The following is a 20,324-nucleotide window of genomic DNA, read 5'->3' on the forward strand; positions in this document are numbered from 1 at the left end:
TGTTGTGTCAAAGATGTGGTATGGATCAACATGTCACTGTAACATTAATTATTCCCGTCAACCTAGACAGCACTTTATAGATACAGTTTTGAAAAATCTTAGCCACACCACAGATGCCAAAAATTGTTTTCTCTTTGGGGGCCTAAATGACTAGAAAGGTTTGCAATGTACCTGCATGATGTTTCAAGGTATAGCTAGTGGTAACCAACATTTAGTTCTATTCTATTTTTGAGAACCAGCAGGGATTAATTTGCTTCTTCCACTAGATCATTTGCAGTGGGCGCATTGGGCTCCTCACAATTTATTGTCTTGCCGAGCATCCTGGTGTCCTCCATGGACCTCACCTGGTTTTCTGAGTTAATGATCAACCACATGGGGGAGATTGATAGTTTAAGGCTATCCACAAGTTCTGCCTTCACTTCACTTTACATATATTTATATATATATATATATTTTAATATTTTCTTTATTAGCATTTTACACAATATATCGACCATTTTCATTCACATCCATACAGTAGGATGTATTACATCATATCCTTTTCCTTCCCCATTTCACATTGTGATACATTATACCAGTGTATTTTTATATCTCCTATGCCAAATGTTGGTATGTAACAAAGGATACCATCAAAACCTCTTGACTATTCGAGTCCCGCCCACCACTGTGTCACATTTCCAGCGTCACCTTCTTTCTGGTCTCTCCACCTGTCAATTCCCTAACAATATCTCTTATGTCTACCTGGTGTCTAGCTTGTCTTATTGTGTATGTATCTGTGATAAGGGAAAGCATTCATGTTCGGTTTTATGTCAGCATAGTCGTCCATGCCCGCAGATTGTCCTCTAGTTTATCGTCCCACCTGACCCTTTTCATGCGTATTGCTTCTGTTGCTGCCCATTCGCCTATATCTTTTAGCTACATCTTTATCTGCGGGGGATTTGGTCTCATCCAAAATATCTTTTAGCTAACACAAGCCCCAGCATTACAAATTTCCAATCAACTTTTTTTTTTGGAGTAGGTAGTAGACCCAGCAGCGCCTCCCGTATTCCTTTGGGCACATTCCATCCTGTGGCCTCCTTTATTTTATCCAATATTTCCGTCCAGAACGGAGATATGAGCGGACATGACCTTATTATATGCAAAAGGTCTGCTGCAGCAGTTCTACATCAGGGACACCTATCCCACCGAGTCGGGAAGATCCTACTAAACGTTTTAAGGGAGAGGTAGGTTTGGTGTATATAATCATACTGGATCAGTTTAAACCGTATGTTTGAATTTATTGCTTTAACCCCTTCATGGACTTTAAACCAATCCTTTTCAGTCAAGGGCTCCCCCAGGGCTTCCTCCCACCAGACCTGGACTGGTAGGTGTGCTGTTGTTAAATTTTCTCACAGTGCCCTATATAGATGTGAAATGAAGCCCCCCTCCCCTGCGCCATGTAGAGCATGACCTGCAGCACCTTTGTTACCGTCGGCTTCTCTAGGTATAGATGCCCATAATTCTCTAGTAACCTGTTCCTAATTCAAATATGGACTCCGCGTTTTCTCTAGTATTGAAAACTTTGTTGTGAAAAAGATCTCCATCGTCGGACATCCACTCTCCTTCCAGTTACGGACAGACACCGAGGCCGCTATTTTTGCAAAAGGTTGTATCACCCATAACGGCATATATGGGGCATGCCCCACCACCTTCTTTACAGAGCGTTATCATATTATTTGTGCCACATGTTTGATTATGTATGGGCAAGTTTGAAGAATACTTGCCCCCAGCATCAGGAGAGTCGCTAGTGAGTCTCCCCCTGTATGTGCCCGCGAGCAATCTTTTCTCCCAGTTTTAATTTTTGTCCTACCAGTGTATGGCATGCTGAAGTTGGGATGCCATGTAATGTAGATCCAGATGTGTAACCTCTAACCCGCCATTCTACCATGTTCTCTGCAATGTCACAAGGCTCACCCTTTTCCGATTTGATCCCCACAGTAATTCTATTATTAGTGTATTCAGTGTTTTGAAGAAATGGGCCGGGACCTCATATAGCGAATGTTGCAACATATACAAACATCGGGGGAGTATAATAATTTTTATAATAGCAATTCTGCCCATAAGAGATAGAGGCAGCTTTTGCCAAAAGCGTATCGAGCCTCTTATACCTTCAACCACTTTTTCTATATTAAGTTAAAAATGCCTCGCTAGGGTCAGCGGCCACCCATAGTAGCCCCACATCCGAGAGTGACTCCTGTGGTCTCTGTGCCAATCGGGAGTAGCCTGGATTTATTGGGGTTTATTTTCAAGCATGATACCTCCCCAAATTTATATAATGTAGCCAGTAATTTTGGGACCGCTTGAGCTGGTTGGCGCATATATACCATTGTATCATCTGCGTACATGGAAACCACATGATTAGTGTCGTCTAACCTGATGCCCTATACCTCCAATTTGCAGCGCAGAGCCTTTGCCAATAGTTCCATGACCTCTGCAAATAATAGTGTCGATAGGGGCATCCCTGTCTGGTGCCCCGTTGGAGTTTAAAGGCCCTAGAAATTTATCTCCCCAGAAGTATCCTAGCCTGTGGGGCCGTATATATTAGTTTAAGCCAGTTAAGAAATCCTGTCCCCATCCCCAACACACTCAATGTCACCCAGATATACTCCCAGTTTACAGAGTCACAAGATTGTTCTACATCAAGCAACGCCATAGCATGATCCTCCTTCTCAATGCATGGGGAGTGCCATACATGGGCTAATTGCCAGAGATTATGTGCTGGGCTGCATTGCAGGATAAACCTTGATTGATCAGGGCGGACCAAGTAAGACATATGAGGTAGAAGGCGTTGAGCCAGCCCTCCACTCAGGATTTTCATGTCCAAATTTAAAAGCAAAATTGGTCTGTAAGATTTCACTGAATATTATATTATGTTAGTTGAACTTCTAAAGTGCAACGGTTACCCTGAGGTGTCCTGGCCCTGAGCACTGCCTAATGGGTAGCTGTGATGTAAGGTGACTATAGAGTGAATAACCAGGTTTTTAGCCCGTTTGTAAGTGAAAGAAACTCATTTGAGTTTCTAAGGTGGAAGGGTAGATTGTTCCAGGCCTATGAGGCACATGGGACGAAACTCCCACCACCCCAACTTGCTTTTTTTGACTGGGGGGACTATCACCTTTTTTGCTCCCGTAGAAGGAAGGGTCCTTCAGGGGACATACCATTGGAACCGTTGTTTTAGGAAGTCAGGCCCACTGCCTTGAGGGCCTGTGGAAAGGGCTTTAAATTGTGACCGTTGCTTGACAGGGAGCCAGTGTAGTTGCTTTAGTTCTTTCTTAACTGAGACAAACCTGGGTGTCCCCGACAACGACCTGGCTGCCGCATTTTGCACGATTTGTTGTCTATTTAGGTATTTTTTTAATGTTCAAACAGAGACTATAGGACTAGTCTAACCGTGACATGATGAGGGCCATGACCGCTGTCCTAAGGCAGTCTTCTGGAAGAAAAAACTTAATTTTCCTTAGGATTCTGAGGAGGAAGAAGCTCGCTGAGACAACCCAACTTATCTGGTCCCTAAAAGTGAGTCTGTTATCCACTATGACCCACAGGTTCCTCGCTTTCATAGTCAGTTCCGGGACAGTTCCCAATTCTTTCGGCCACCGGTCGGGCATCCAGAGGTTCAAGTTGTTGCCAAATATGATGACCTCTGTTTTGCCAAAATTAAGTTTCAGGCAATTTGAGGACATCCACCCCGTGATAGCTTTCATACAATTATGAAATCTTGTCCCTATTTTGGCCTCATGCCCACGCCTGAGGGACCTCAATCATATACAAAATTACCAACTACACATTTCTTTTTACCTCAAAAAGTGAGCGGAACAAACTAGTATCAATTTAGTTTGTTAGGTACCCTTTATTCATACCTCTTTATTTTGATTTTTATCAATGTATGAGAAAAACACTATACACTTTACACATGAATACATTACAAATCAACATACATACAAAACAATTCCACAATCCATATATATACAATATAGAATTTGTATCCATTTTTCATCAGCAAACATTAATTCTGTGAGGTGTTACGGCACGTTGAACTATATATTCAATCAACAGCAAATAAATGTGAAAAAAGAGATTAGAAAAAGAGATTTCAAAGGACCACAAGTAAATTCATTGGTCTACTAGACATTTAGTGTCAGTCTCTTTTAATATGCCGACGCGTTTCAAACCCAATGACATCAATTTTCGGGTTCTCTTCAGGGCTCTGTCTTTTGTGTTTGTCTGTGAAATATACATAAAAAACTGCTTCGTTTTAGTTATCTAATCTTCCTACTAGCTCTCCCTTGATTTGTTTATTGTCGCATTAATTTAACTGTTCTCCAGCTAGTTGCCGGTCCACAGGGTCGCTTATTGTTTGATCATTCTTCTAAAATGCTACCTACAATGCAAGTGGGACATATCATCACTATTTGTAGGGGCAGTAAGCTAAGTAGCCGGAATGTTAAAGCCCCTCTTAGACATACCTGCACGTGTCATCAGTTTAATGTAGACACTTTTTTCTATTTTAATTCTTTCAGGTTCACACTTTTGTCGTTGTCGGTTTGTGGCCAAACGCACCTGCAAGCCACAAAAAATGTTTTCAGTCTCTCATCTACATTTTATCCTTCCCGCATTTGTGCGAAATAAGGCATACCTGTTTAATCTGTGTGTGTGTTTGGTGCTGAAAACTTTGCGCTCTTCGTCTAAATTTTTAAACCAGTTTCCGCAGCTTCCTCCGCGTGGGGCCATTGTATTTTTCATTCCCTATGCGCAAACAAGGGTTTTTAGTCGCAAGCCTAATGTTTCAATTTATTAGTTCTCTAGGCGTTCTGTTCTTCTTACCTGTTCATTCGGCAGACCAAAGACTAATGATTCAGTCTCGGGGTGGGGCGGCCATCTTTTAGTGTGTATTTATCTGATTCGACGATGTCCTGGATTTAGTATAGAACGTGGCGGCCATCTTAAAATGTGTTCCGCTGTATGCACCTTTATGTTTTATTTCGGGTGAATGCACTCGTGGTACCAGAGAGGACAGTTTGCGCTCATCAGTTTTCATAGTCTTGATATTTCAGATAGAGCATTGAGCCCAGTCAATGCGCTGTCAAATTTCAACATTAGATACGCTTCTTTCTTTAACAGTGTTTTTTCTACATAAGCAGGGCTTTGTTGTTGATTGATAGTAAACAATACTGACCATCTGAAGTCGTTTTCTCCATGTTGTTTCTCAATGAAATGATCGACCATCGGTGCGGTTAAGACTTTATTCTTAATGCGTGATCGATGCTGGGTTATTCGTGTATTTACTTGTTGATTGGTTTTACCAATATAGATTTTTGGACACGGGCACATAACTATGTACACGACATTGCGTGTTCGACAATTTGAAAAACCAACATGTTTCCACTTTACGTTGTTGTGTTGGAACTCTTTGCCCTCAATCGTGCTTACACAGGACACACAGTTTCCACACTTGTGGTGCCCTTCAATGGGTTTCATCCGCCATCGTGACAATAAGTCGCTTTTTGGTTTGGGCAAGGCTATATCAGCGCGCACAACTTGTTGGCCGATGTTTCTATCTTTCCTGTACGCAAACAGTGGGCGGGGAAATGGGCATTCCAAATTTTCTAGAAGATGCCAGTTTCTTAATATCATCTGTCTGAGTTTATGGGTATCTGGGCCAAAACTGGGCACACAGACCAATCGGTCCAGTCCCTGCTTTTCTTTCATCTCCAGTAGACACTCTGGGCGTGAAGCGTGCCCTCTTATAAGAGTGTTTGAGCAGTTTCTAGGGGTATCCTCTGTATTTAATTTCTCCACAGAATGTATGTGCATGCTGTTCATAGTCAGCTATTTCTGTACAGTTTCTCCTTATGCGGAGTAGTTGGCCAAATGGCAAATTAGCCTTTAGGTTCCTCGGGTGTGCGCTCCGGTGGTGTAATATGGTATTTTTGTCTGTCTTTTTCTTATATAAGGAAGATTTTAAAAGCCCGTCTGTGCATGTGATTTCTACATCCAAAAATGTCATTTTGGTACAGCTAGATTCAATGGAGAATTTGATGTATTGATGTTTGGTGTTTAACCACATGTGGAACTCCATCAATTCGGTGTGGCTCCCCTGCCACAGGAGCCACACGTCATCGATGTAGCGGTACCACTGTTTTATGTGTCCTTTATATGGGTTATTGTTATCAACGAATCTTCTTTCGTACTCTGCCATATACAGTACTGCCATCTCTGGGGCATAAGGGCATCCCATCGCTGTACCCTTCGTTTGCATAAAAAACTGATCATTGAAGCTGAAGTAATTCCTTTTTAGGGCCACTTCCGCTAGCTTCAGGATAAATGATGTGGGGACTCTATGCGGTCTCTCACGGGCATCTAGGTAAAGCTCCATCACCTTAAATGCTTCGTCCTGAGGTATTTGGGATACAAGGATGTCACGTCCATTGTTACCATTAGTTGGAATTCAGGGTCAAACTCGGTTTTCTCTACTTTTACTAAAAAGTCGGTAGTGTCTCTTAGATATGACTTAACTGTGCTAATAAAAGGTTTTAGAAAAAAGTCCACATATTTCGCAATCGGCTCTAAGCAAGAGTCGCACCCAGAGTCGACCTGGGGGATCACTTACATTTTTGTGAATTTTTGGGAGGAAATATAAAATCGGAGTTCTCGGGAATTTTTTAACTAAGTACTCACTTTCTTTGGGGCCCACAAACCCATGTTCTCTCCCTAGTCTGATGATGTCAGCGATTGTCCCTTGTATTTCTTTTACAGGATCTTCCTGTGGCTTCCTGTACCAAACCTGGTTTTCTACCTGTGAAAGTGCCCCAGCTATATATTTGTCCCTAGGCCAGAGGACGACCGCACCACCTTTATCGGCCTGTTTTACCACAATTGTGGGATCGTCTTTAAGATTTTTTAGTGCAGCTCTTTTCAAGTTTGTTTATTGATGACAATATTATTTGTTCGAAGGCGTGGACCTGTTTTGGGATATTCTGACTTGGTACAAAGCTTGATCTGTTCCGTAGACCCGTGGTCTCGTTATCTGGGCTCGGTGATTGATTGGAAAAAAAGACCTTTAGTCTTATCTTGCGACAAAACTCAATCATTTCAAGTTTAGTTTTTGTGCAGTCGGTATGTTGGCTAGGGACAAATTTGAGTCCAAGATTTAGTACAGACTCTTCATCTTTCGTCAATATCTTAGGGGATAAGTTTACTACAGTGGTTGGGCCCCCTACGATTTGTAGTAGTTCCTTCTTGTTCGCATCTCCCATGGTGTCTTGAACCTTGCTTTTAGTTGTTGGCCTTTCTCTAAAAAAGAGACCTGTTTTTGTTGCTATTACCTCATGTGCCTGATCCAGATGAGTCGGACGATGTGGTCTCGGAAAAGGTTTTGAATCTATACCGAGATCTCCCTTGATAATTATACAGGGCCCCTCGGGAGTCTGGCTGTGTGTAATATTCGTCTTTTAAAAAAGGATGTGCCTTTTCAAGTGTGAACGACTTAGAATCCCTTTCGTATTGTGCAGTCTTATTATTAATCGTAATGTCTTTAAATGATAAAATTTCTTTCTCTTTTTTCTCTAAGAGAGCTTTGGCATCTGGGACTACCTCGCTGTTCTTAATAGCTTTAGAGCTAGTTCCTCTATTTCTTGAAGTTCTTTTACACAGAGACTTTGTGCTGTTTCTAATGTGTGTACCATTAAATCCCTGCTACATCACTGGAGTGTTTTTAACTTGGAGCCCCTAAGGGATCGTGGCTCCTACTAGGTGCTTTAGGAGGAAGTGCCCATGGAGCTCAGTTCTAATATGTTTCTTTTTTTTTTGTAAAATTTTTTCTAATATGTTTCTTACTCAATCTAATCAGTTTATATGACTCATTTTGCTGTTGGGCAGAGGTGCTTAGTGCGACATTTGCAAATGGAGGAAGCTATTAGGTTTTGTATATGGCTCTCAGTGAACGACAGAGTGTCTTTCTTAGCCATTCCTTTGGAAGGACCCACAGTCCCCCCACGTAATTAATTCAATCTAATAATGGGACTCGACTAAATCAGGTGCCCTTAGAACTCTCGTGGGTGTTCACCCGCTCAAAACTTTGTTAAATTAAGGAGTTAGGTCCTGGGACATGCAGTTGGTTGGACCATCAAAATCTCAATCATATACAAAATCACCAACTAAACATTTCCTTTTACCTCAAAAATTGAGCGAAACAAACTAGTATCAATTTAGTTTGTTAGGTACCCTTTATTCATACCTCTTTATTTTGTTATTTTTAGTTATTTTGATTTTTATCAATGTATGAGAAAAACAATATACACTTTGCACATGAATACATTACAAAGGGACAATACAAAGGGACAGCACTATTTGGTGTCATCTGCGTAGGATGTCAATTGGAACCCAAAAGATAATATCAGGGAGGATGAGTAGACATTAGAAAGCGTTGGGCTGAGGTACGCACCCTGTGACACCCCACATGGAAGGAAGAAAGGTTTTGACCTGTCTTTGTCTAGGTCCACCATTTGAGTTCTATCTGAAAGGAAACATTTCTGAAATTTCTAAGCATTGCCTTGTACCCCTCCCCCTGTTAAACGCTCCATCAAAACCTAATGAGGAACTGTACCGCGTTGCCTTCGTGGTCTAAGGCCTCTCTTACTTCCTCTGTTGATTTTATCAGGGCCAACTCAGTGCTGTGTTCAGCTCTGAATCCATATTGTGTTGGATCTAATATGTTGTTTGTTTGAAGAAACAAGCTAAGTTGGGCATTTATGGCTTTCTCAATCATCTTTGCTGGTAGGGGGAGGCACAAGATAGGTATATAATTATTTGGATCCTTGGGATTGAGGTTCTGCTTTTTGAGCAGAGGAAGAATAGATGCAGTTTTCCATTTTTTTGGGAAACTGGCCGGATTCGAAAATTGTGTTGAACAGGGGGGTAAGGGCTGTACCAATAATCTCTGAGATTAGTTTAATTACAGATACAGGAAACGGATCCAAAGGTGATCCTGATTGGATGGAGGTCCGGAGTTTAATGGAATCTTATATTTCTAATGGTGTGAAGCTATCAAGCGTCGATATTACTTTGGAACCATTAGTCACCAGCATGGCTGCCTCCACAGTGTCCTCTGTCTGGGTAAGCGTAAATGAGGAGAAGATTGCTTCCACCTTTTGCTGAAAAAAGGCAGCTAAGTTATCACATAATTCCAGACTACTTCGATATTTGGATAAGTTGGGGGAGCTGAGTTTAGTTATTGTTTTAAAGAGTTCTTTAGAGGAGGATTTTGCTCGAGCAATCTGGTCCTCAAAAAACATCCTTTTTGTGTCAAACAGTAATTTTCTATAGAGGGTGAGACTTGACTTATACGTCTCTTTATCAATACTATTGTAGCTTCTTCTCCAGGCTTGCTCTTGTCATTTACAGGCGTGTTTTAACTTTCTTAATTCTTCCAAGTACCAGGGGCCTGATGCCTAGGCCCTTTTAAGAGTCCATAGTTTTATGGGAGCTAATTTATTACATGCGGCATCTACTAATTCCGTGTAGGCGGAAGTCACATCGTCGACTCTAGAGGGGAAAGTGCGAGCAGTTGCCTTCAGTAGATCTCCTAACTCAGCACTATTGATGTCTTTCCAGGTCCTTATTTCTATCTTTTCCTTGGGCTTTCGTGTGCCTTGATGACCATTTGGATGTATCAATTCAAATTAGATGACTGTGTGATCTGTCCAGGGGAGAGGAAGCGCCTTGGTGCTGATCAGGTTGGGATTGTTGGAGTAAATTCTGTCTAAAGTGTGTCCGGCTGTATGGGTGGGACCCACTACCAGTTGCCTGAGGTCCCCATATTCATCATTAGTCCCAGCCTAGTAGTGTCGGAGTCGGTGAGATTTTCAAGATGAAAGTTAAAATCCCCCTACACTGTGAATGAGTTTGCGCTAAGTCCCTCATCTAGTAGCGTTCCAAGGGACTCCAGAAAATTGCCTCTAGGGCCAGAGGGTCCATAGAGAAAGATCCCCTCGAATGTATTATGACAGGAGGTGTGTAGCCTAAATGAAAGAGCTTCACAAGCCAGATTAGATGCTGAGAGAAAGGAGGGCTCCAGTGAGTTGTGGTAGATAACCATCAGTCCTCCTCACCTCTTATGTGGCCTGTCTTGTGTGTAACAGTGAAAGCCTGATGGAGTGGCTTTGGCCAAATCAGGTCCTGGGGCTTAATCAGACCCGGACTCAGTTATGAAAGCCAACTTGATGTTATGTTCCTCAATCAGCAGTGCACACTCTGTGCTGTGCTTAATCAGGGACCTTGCATTTAGTACTAAACATTTTAGGGGGGCTAAATCTCCTCTGTTTTTTGTCCCTCCTTTTTTAATTTCAGGGCGACTGATGGAGTGGTACATGATATAGGGGAGATTCAACTGCCAGTTAGAACAGATACTTGTTGGTTCCTTGGGGGTTGCTTTGAGTGAGATACATGGTCAGCTAGAATTTCCACCTGCTGGTTCAATTCCAGAAGGTAATCTCTTGAATAAGTCAGAAAGTCTGGCTTCAATTACCCAGGGGGACAGGCCCTGAGCCCAGCGCGTGCACGGATGAGCACAGACGGACTTGCCTTAGGTGCACCTTCGGTGCACCAGCGGCGCGTCCACTGCTCGTGTCTGCTGCGCGGCCACATCAGTGTGCCTATTTGTAGCTTGTGGCTAAAAAGACTAGTCCGCTGACTTTGCGATGGCTGCCTCGCTCCCTGCCCCAATTCCCTCCTGTTCTGTGCAATTTCCGGTGAGTAGCAGCAATGAAAGAAATAACCCTGTACATTAAGAAACAGCTATCCCCAAGTTTTAAAAGCAGTCTATAAAAACAATATGATTAAACACATAGAATCAGGTAATGCAGTAAAAAACAATACACAGTCCTGGCAAGCTTTAACTCAGCTCAACAAACCAGGAAGGCAGCGGGTTCCTGTCAGGTTTGGGAATCATAATCACCAGGGCTTCCCTCATAGAATCGGGCACGGTCTGGAGCTGTAGAGCCTCATTGTATACTTCTAAGAGGTGGTCAACCAGCAATGGAGCAAACGGCTTATAACATTCTGCTGGCAAGCCGTCAGTGCCTGGACTCTTGGTGGGTTTTAAACCCTTCCATGCTCATGACGAGCTCAGCTCGTCATGAGGCACTGTGCTCGTGTGCTCATGACGAGCTGAGCTCGTCATGACCACACCCATTAATATTGGACCCCAGCACAGGAGAAAAATAGGTCTAGCAGCGATGTGGTTAATCTCTGGCTAGCTCCCAATATTTCTTCTCTGGTAATCAGGTTATCAAGCCCATCACCTATCTCTCCTCCAGACATGGCAGTCCCAATTTAGACAGAAACTCTTGCACCACCTCATGAGGAGGAGACGTTTTGATGGTGTACACCTCTTTCATGTGTGGAGTTAAAATACCTATGATCGACGCTTGGTTATACACCTTATTCCTCAAGTTCATCCGCACTATAGGAGGTGTAGGTTTCTCATTTCTTATCAACTTAGCATGCAGGGCCCCTGATTTATCCCCCTCAATTTGCAGCCGTTGTCAGTACGCCACTCTGTGAAATTTTCCTAGGCAGTGTAGGGACTCCATCAGGTCCTTACGGGCATTACTCCATTATAATATACATTGTGGGTGTGTTGGGAGGAGTGGTTCTAACCTCTGTAATTTATTTTCCTGGGTTGCCACTTCCCTTTCTAGTTTCTGTCTCGCCCCATATGAGGATTTTATGCATACGCTCCTGACCACCAGCTTCATTGCCTCCCACTATGTCACCTTTCTAGATGTCGTCCCCCAGTTGTCCTTAAAATAATTGGTGAGTTTCTCATCAATCATCTTTGCAAATGGTGGATCAGATAATGCCGCAGCCTGCAATTACCATGTAGGTATTACCGGTCTGGGACATCTGAAACCCAGTGTGATCTGATATATATCTAGGTAGGGATGATGTGTCCTGGACTTTGGGGATCAATTTGTCACTCAAAAAACACTGATCCAGTCAACTAAATGTATTCGTTGCAAGTGTGTGACAGGAGAAGGCTCTTATACTTGGGTTCCTTATTCTTCATATATCCTCTAGTCCCATTCCAGCCAGAGTATCTCTTAATGTCCCTGTTAGTCTTGGTTTAGTGTTTTGTCTGGGGGGTTCCCTATCCAATTCCCCATCTAATACACAATGAAGGTTCCTCCATCAGTATTACCCCCGCCCCTAAATAAGGAGTCGCTGCAGCAACCACAGCAGGGAAGAAGTCAGAGCAATCAGATTTTGAAGCGTATACATTGATATGGCAAATGTCTTGCCCGTCCAGACTGCCATGCAGAATAACATATCGCCCCTTGGGATCCACTACATGTTGGAGGTGCTGAAATGGGTCTCCCGGGCTATCCAAATGAGGGCTCCTCGAGCGAACCAAGAGTAGGAAGTAGCGTAGCTCTGTCCCCTCCATCTGCGTCCTATGCATGGTAACATATCTCCCCAGACATGTGTTTCCTGCAAGCATGCGACAGAGATCCTATACCTCTTTAAATAAGAAAACACCTGTCTCCGCCTATTGAACATTGCTGAACCCCGCACATTCCAGATAAGTAGTTTGATCACGGGGAACCATACTTGCCATTCTAAAAACCATTTCCCCTGTGTCCATCGTTTCCACTTCATTATCAACATGTACTGTGACACTGGTACGACCTTCCAGTTTGGGATCTCAACCCCTCACCCAACCAAGTGAAGTCCCAACAATTCCTAACCCACGCCCCCTCCCCTCACCCCCTGGGCAGTGATGCGAGGCCCATTCCCCATGACAGAGTTCTAGGATCCACCTCCCACGCCCCACATCCTTCCTCCCAGTTTCTTCCAACATAATAACCACCCAAACTATTGATAACCATAACATTATAATCACTCTCCTTCGCCATTTTGAATTGTAATATTGATACCTCAGGACTTGATTGCATTGCCAGTGGTCAGAAGTCGGGGTGCGAGGTAGAGATCTCTAGCTCCCCATGCGTGTCTCAACCTCTGTAGGGGGACCGGTCCTTCCCGCCGGCCACATGGGATAAGTATAATAAACAATTACCCATCATATTATCACCATAACATCAAACCCACACAAAACGTATCTGAGTGCGTTAGGAGTTAAGAATATTTCAATGTCTTGATCATGACGTATTCTTTTGGGAAGCAATAGGAAGCACCGGTAAGTCCTGCTTGGAGGTGTCCGATTCTGAAGAGGGGTCAGCTAACTGTAACATTCCATCCGGGCACACCCAGATTCAACCCTCATTATCCATCTCTGTCCGATGTGTCTCCCTGTTCTCTCCTATATTTTTGAGGGTTCTGATCTCTGCAAGCCTTCGCCCCACAGTGCACTGTGTTGCCCCATAGAATCAAGCCATTCAGATGCCTCCATTGCAGAGAAGAAAAACAGTGCTCTTCCATTATGTTCAATTCCTAATTTAGCTGGAAACAACAGGCTATACTTCATACACTCATCGCGTAGTCTTCTTTTAACAGCCATGAATGTTCACCTTTGATCTTGCACACAGGTGTAGTCCAGAAAAATAGCAATTCAATGCACCTCATAAGATGGTGCTTACCTGTGATGAATGACCTGCATTATCACATCCCGGTCACAATAGTTGCAAACGCGTGCTATAATAGCTCATGGTGATGCCCTGGGACGCGGGGGAGGAACCAGTACTCTTTCAACATTGAAAAATTTTGATAATCACTTGGTAGCCAGGACCTTAGTAATTCAATATTCCAAGAACAGTTCTGTGGAGGGCTTCTCTGCGCATTCCGGGAAGCCCACAGATCTCAAGTTGTTTCTCCTTGATCGTCCCTCTTGGTCTTCAACTCTGTCATCGAGTATAGACACACGCTTTGAAAAATTCGTGACAGTTTCCTTCAGTAGCTTAACTTCTGCCTGTAGGGCATCCACATTATGTTCATTTCCAGTGACCCTGCTTGTGGATTTACGTAGGTCACACCTTAGTAAGTTACCTTTAATGACCACTGTATTGATTTTGTTGACCATATTGTTTCTAGTAGACTGTAATGTTGCCATGATATCTGCCAGTGATGTGCCTGGGCTCACCGAGTGTATGTCCTCCTCTCCTTGCACCTCTGCGTCCGCCGCCGGTTGCGCTGATTCTGGCAGAAATGGCTGTGCATAATTGGATAGCTTGTTTGACGGTATGCGGGTGCCTTTCCCTTTCTCCATATTGATGTATTAGGTCCTGCGTGGGCCGGGACCCCGAAAAGGCCACGGGCTGGAGATCTCTGTCTCCTCTCCCAGTCCAGCAGGCCCCCGGCTATGTCACAGTATCCTCGTACTGCAGGAACTTGCTGTAAATCTTGCTCAGGCACTGACTGATGTCACTGGAGCCTCAATCACAGGAACCTCCATCAATGAACCCACCGTGCTCTTGGCCCAAAGAACCCGACCATGGAAATCCCCGTCCCAGCCGGTATAAGTATTACTTAGCTCGTCTCGAGGATCACTCACTGCAAGCTCCCGCTCCCTCAAGCTTCAGTGTTCCCGGTGCATGCCTAGTACCCAGCGTCAGCAGTTCAGGTAGTACTTAAGCGTGTTATCCTCTCACCACTAAACTTTGTTTAGAGCTCCTGGGGTAATTTCCAGTTGTCCCAGAGTCCTTTTTGGTTTGCCTCTTGTCCCCTCCACTTCGCTTCATCACTGAGTCTCTTCACTCCATATGGCTGGTCATGGCCAATGGTGTATCCAATTGCCTCCCTCCGCCTGACCCTTCAAGCGTATGGAGGACTCTCAATCCGCCGCTCACTCAGCCCTCCAGAACTCTTTCTTTCCCAAAACCGGGGACAGGGTGACCCTCCCGGTTTCAGGCGGGCCCATCACACAGTCTCTTGTTTGTTCCCCGCTGGCTCTAGCAGGGTGGTGCTCACAAGTATAGTCCCCTTTTAACTTAACTGTAAGTCCCCCTTACCGGGGCCAGCTCCATGTATGTTGGCGCCCTCACTGCTTTGGCCACGAGACTCCGGCAGTGCATCTCAAGGCCCATTCACTTCACAGGTATAGGCTCGACTGGTCCCACGTCCAATTTCCCCCCTCCACTTGCCTTTACACAGGGTTTGGGGACTCACCCTGCCTCTGTCCTCCACTGAATCTCCCCACCTGTCCAGGAATTGCAGTCAGGACTTCCATCTCGGCAAGTCAGCCCCTTGTTCAACGATGCCCACCGGGACGGCCATCTTAATCCACAGGCTGCCTCGGCATCATGGTCACAAGCCCCATCGCGGCTCCAGGTATCGCGAGGTCCGCCACTCGTTCTGGCTCTGGTACACCGCCAGCGTCGGAGCTGCCAGGCACGGTGTTCTTCAGCTTGGCAGCTGGGCCTCCGGGTCTTGACATCTTGTCTCTTCACTAAACCAAGATGCTACAGGACTCTCATTTGGATTATTTTGGGGGATTTTTATCTCCAGCTACTTTTTTCCATGCAGTCTAAGGTCAGCCTTCGCTACTCCACTGTCAACCTTGTTCTTTCTAACAACTGTATATCTGAGCACTATGTAACACATTAAAAGTGGACTGAGCACTTATTATTCAACACCTCTCAGGTTTCCAATTTTGAGTGCCATCCTCCTTATTCCTATATAAAAAAATCCTTCATATACCTCAGGATTACCGATGCTGCAAACATCCCCCCCAAAAAAATGGTTCTCCGCCATTGACCTCTTTGGGTTCACGCTCCACCTGAATGACTTCACTCTCCTCGACTCTCAGGTTGAGAGAGGTATTTTATTATTCTAGTTTTTCACCTTCCAAAATTAAAATGGTTTGCTCTCAATTAATTATGCTTTCTACTATTTTGAAAACGTGGGGGCAGTGTTTAATATCTATTTTCAGTGACTAGACTGAAATGACGATTCATGGCTAGGAAACAATTGAAAGAGTTTTCTGTATTTTTCCACTTGGGAGTATATTTATAGTTGATTAGATGCATGATTTGATGTAAATGCATGAGTAATAGCAAGGGGTGCCCATCTATAGAATACTTAAAAAATATATATTTTTTTAAAGATCGAAAACACAAACATGAAAATATTTTCTGGCCGTTTTATGTCCACGGACCATTCACCTAACAGCTAAGAGTGTTAATTATTCATGCAAGTATTTACATTGATTGATAAGTTCAGCATGCATTCAGAAATGTTTTTAAATTGGAAAGTTAAAAAATGTTGTGTTGACTAAAGAAAATATAATTTTATACTTACATCTTACCATTTCCGTTCTGAAGGCAGCCATGTCTTTCTAATTTCTGAAGGTCCAATAAAAAAACATCGTTTTACCTACTTCTCAGAGTCTTTTACAACTAAGGATTTCTTCCTACTGTTTAAGGTATAATTAATAAGAAGCTGAAGGTTAAAAGCCTTCTGGTCTGGTTGTGCATGATTAATAGAGCAAGAAAATATTACCCACCATAATTCCACATTCAAAATAGAATTCCGCTCTTTTACGATGTGAAGAGCCAAACTGGTTTGATGTACCTTTGAAGAGACATGCCTGTATTGGTATAGAGACAAAATATCGACTCCAAAATATCGACTGGACATAATATCGAGTTTTAAATATAGACTGGACAAAATATCGACTGGACATAATATCGACTACAAAAATATCGTTTTTCAGGTAAGTGAAGTAATATCGACTGTATAAAATATAGATAGCAAAAATATCGATTTTTTAATAATATATAATATTTTATAGTGTATTTTTATGTAATAATATGTGTGAATAGTGTGTATTAATGTTATAAAATATTTTATTACATGAATTTTGTTTTTATAATAATTGCGTAATGTAATTCTGTAGCGGGTTGTGGGTTTATAGGGGAATAGGGTGGAAAGTAATTTAATAATAATTAATTAATTAATATATGTTTGTTAATATTTTTAATTAATAATTAATTGATAATTAATTAATATTAATTAGTTAATTAATTAATATAATTTTGAATATATTTTGTATTAGTAAATAATTGTTAATTAATTAATTGTAATTAGTTAATTACATTAATTAGAGTACATTTTTAATATATATAATTTTGTGTTATTTTTAAGTAATTAATTTTGAAAAAATAATATTAATTATTAAAATAATTACAGCTAATGTTCTAATATATTTACTTTATTGTTATTGTTAATTAATAATTAATTGGTAATTAAATAATATTGATAAATTTTGGGTAAAGGAGCATTTTTAGGGTTCAGGGTCAGTTTTCAGTTCATGGGTAAAGGGGTATTTTTAGGGTTCAGGGTCAGTTTTCAGTTCATGGGTAAAGGGGTATTTTTAGGGTTCAGGGTCAGTTTTCAGTTCATGGGTAAAGGGGTATTTTTAGGGTTCAGGGTCAGTTTTCAGTTTTTGGGTAAAGGGGTATTTTTAGGGTTCAGGGTCAGTTTTCAGTTTTTGGGTAAAGGGGCATTTTTAGGGTTCAGGGTCAGTTTTCAGTTTTTGGGTAAAGGGGTATTTTTAGGGTTCAGGGTCAGTTTTGGGTTTTTGGGTGAAGGGGTATTTATAGGGTTCAGGGTCAGTTTTGGGTTTTTGGGTAAAGGGGTATTTTTAGGGTTCAGGGTCAACAAATAAGATTTTAAATAATTATTTTTATTATTTTCATTTATTATTTAATTATTATAATTTAATTTAAGTCGTTTTAAGTATATTTTAGTAATTAAAATTTAATATTAATTTAATTTAACACTGTTTTTAATAAAGTCGATATTTTTTACATCTATATTTTTGTTAACGATATTTTGTACTCGATATTTTTGTACTTACCTGTTTGTAGATACAAACTCGATATTTTGACTGTCGATATTTTGTCCACGATATTTTGGCAAGTCGATATTTTGTCCCTCGATATTATTTCAGTGATCCGCCTGTATTATTATGTTTGTACACAGTGTTTGTTTAACTCGTGTATAATTTATTTCTATTTTAAATCATTTGTCTTTTTGACTTATAGAATACACAGGATGATCTGAGCAGAGAACACAGAACCTCATCTTGGACATTTTGACCATCTTTTACCCAGAGAGCTCTAAAGTAATGGAAACAGAAACACCAAGTTACTATGAGTCTTTTACAAACAGTTTATTTATGTATGATGACTATAACAGTACCGATGATCCCCTTATTTTCCTTTGTGAGAAAGAGGAGCTCATGAAATTTGGATCTATTTTTGTCCCTGTTTCCTATTGCCTTGTGTTCATTTTGAGTCTCACTGGCAATGCTTTGATTCTGATTGTCATGGCAAAATGTGAAAAGATGGCAAGCGTCACTAACATTTTCATTCTGAACTTGATCCTTTCAGACATGCTCTTCTCTCTTTCATTGCCTTTCTGGGCAGTCTACCACTTCTCCCACTGGATCTTTGGGGAAATCATGTGTAAAATCATCAGCTGGGTCTTCTTTTTGGGATTTTACAGCTCTGTCATGTTCTTGACTCTGATGACAATCGATCGGTACCTGGCTATTGTGCATGCCCTGTCCACCGCCAGGCATCACCGGCTCCGCTATGCCACGGGTGCAAGCCTCGTCATCTGGTTCCTCAGCCTCGCAGCCAGTATCCCAGAATTTATTTTTTCAGGAGAAAGACGGACCTCCAACAATGAAATATTATGCGAAGAAATATCATTCATGGAACAGCATTACCATACATGGAAACAAGTGTCATTTTATCAGCATTCCATAATGTTCTACCTGGTTCCCTTGGTCATTATTATCTTCTGCTACAGCCGAATAGTAATAACAATTAGAAAAAGCAGCCTACACAAAAAGTGTAGAGTAGTGAAGCTTGTATTCTTCATCGTCTTGCTCTTTTTCCTTTGTTGGACACCCTATTATCTCATCACCTTTATATTGTACTGGCAAAATATACTTTCCGATTATGCTTGTGACACCAGTGTGGATTATGCATACTATATTTGCCGAAGTATTGCCTATTTTCACTGTTGTGTTAACCCCTTGTTGTACACATTTTTAGGTACCAAATACAGGAAACATTTGTCATACCTAATTAAAAAAAAATGTTTACCTGTCAAGACTATACAGCAGCAAGATCTAAGCATGAGGATGACTATGTGAGTACCTTCAATGCTTTTCATCTAAAAAAAAACTACACGCAGAAGAGACTGTATACTACATAATGTATTACAGAATACCATCTACAAATGCAGCTATGATGTAGTGACTACAGCATAACAAAGTGAACTCCACAGGCAGTGGCTTGTTGAATGGCAAAACTGAGTTAATGAATTCATATCTAGAACAGTGAATTCTAATTCAAAGTTTAATTTACTGCCTGTTCTTTTCAGACTTCCAGGACTTTATGGTTTGCTTGTATTTTGACTGCGAAAGACTTGCATGTTATACATATTATTTAAAGTTAAAGATTGGGGGAGCCCTGTGAGGTACTATTGCAAAACATTTTTTGTGTGCTTTGCTTTTTGTCTGTTACTTATTTCTGTTTGTTTATATAAAATATTAGGACTGCATTTGCTCTGCAATGTTATGATCAGTGGACCCTTCCTCGTCACAATTTAGACTTCATTTGACCATGACCAGGCACTATCGTATTACTTTAGGACTTAGGTGGAGGGGTTGTTAAACATTTGAACTTAACTCAGTTCTCAGCTTTGTTTTCCTTTGCATTGTTTCCATGAGAAATCCGAACTCATTGCCTTTCTTCTGTTATTCATATTTTGTTCCCACTTAGGGCCTTCAGTACAATGAGATTCATTATTTTGTCCCTGGCCATCCTGGCAATTTGTTATGTGTTTGTTATTGCCTTTTTTCCAATCACACAATTTAAAAATTCTATCCATCTCTTTTTCTGAGATGCTCCTAATGACTGCTTTTGTTCATTCTCAAGTGACAATCTTACAACCTTGGCATTATGAGGTACTCTTAGGACCTTGTTGGTCATTCATATTTGTCGACTTAATGTTTGCATTAGCATACGTTTTGTTCTGCATTTTCTACTGCATTTATCATATGAAACCAACAAATAAATATGAGACTTGACCACCAAAGGTAGAGTAACGCCATATATTTTGCAAGATGGTTGCGCTTACAGGATACTCGTGACGCACCAACAGTTATTGCAGCTGACTGTTGTCTTCTGCCGTTTTGGATCTTGGCATGGGGACACCAAGGCATATGGGGTTGTTCTCTGCCAATTTCATAACCTGGCTAACTGGGTTGAACAGAGGCATGAAAACAGCAGATCTACTGTTGTCACTCTGCTCTC

The 20,324-nt window shown here is 41.8% G+C and overlaps 1 protein-coding gene across 1 annotated transcript in view; it reads left to right on the top strand.

Moving 5' to 3' along the window:
* Nucleotides 1-20,106, top strand: part of LOC147722240 (C-C chemokine receptor type 4-like) — a 68,146-nt gene extending 48,040 nt beyond the window's left edge. The window contains exon 2 of the mRNA XM_086964692.1: nt 18,039-20,106. Coding sequence (XP_086820818.1) covers nt 18,122-19,159 — 1,038 coding nt within the window. The 5' untranslated portion in view covers nt 18,039-18,121 and the 3' untranslated portion in view covers nt 19,160-20,106. The remainder of the gene's footprint in view (nt 1-18,038) is intronic.
* Nucleotides 20,107-20,324: the final 218 nt, after the last annotated feature.

Source organism: Lissotriton vulgaris, chromosome 4_1 (genome assembly GCF_964263255.1).
Source record: "Lissotriton vulgaris chromosome 4_1, aLisVul1.2, whole genome shotgun sequence".
NCBI classification, from domain to species: domain Eukaryota; kingdom Metazoa; phylum Chordata; class Amphibia; order Caudata; family Salamandridae; genus Lissotriton; species Lissotriton vulgaris.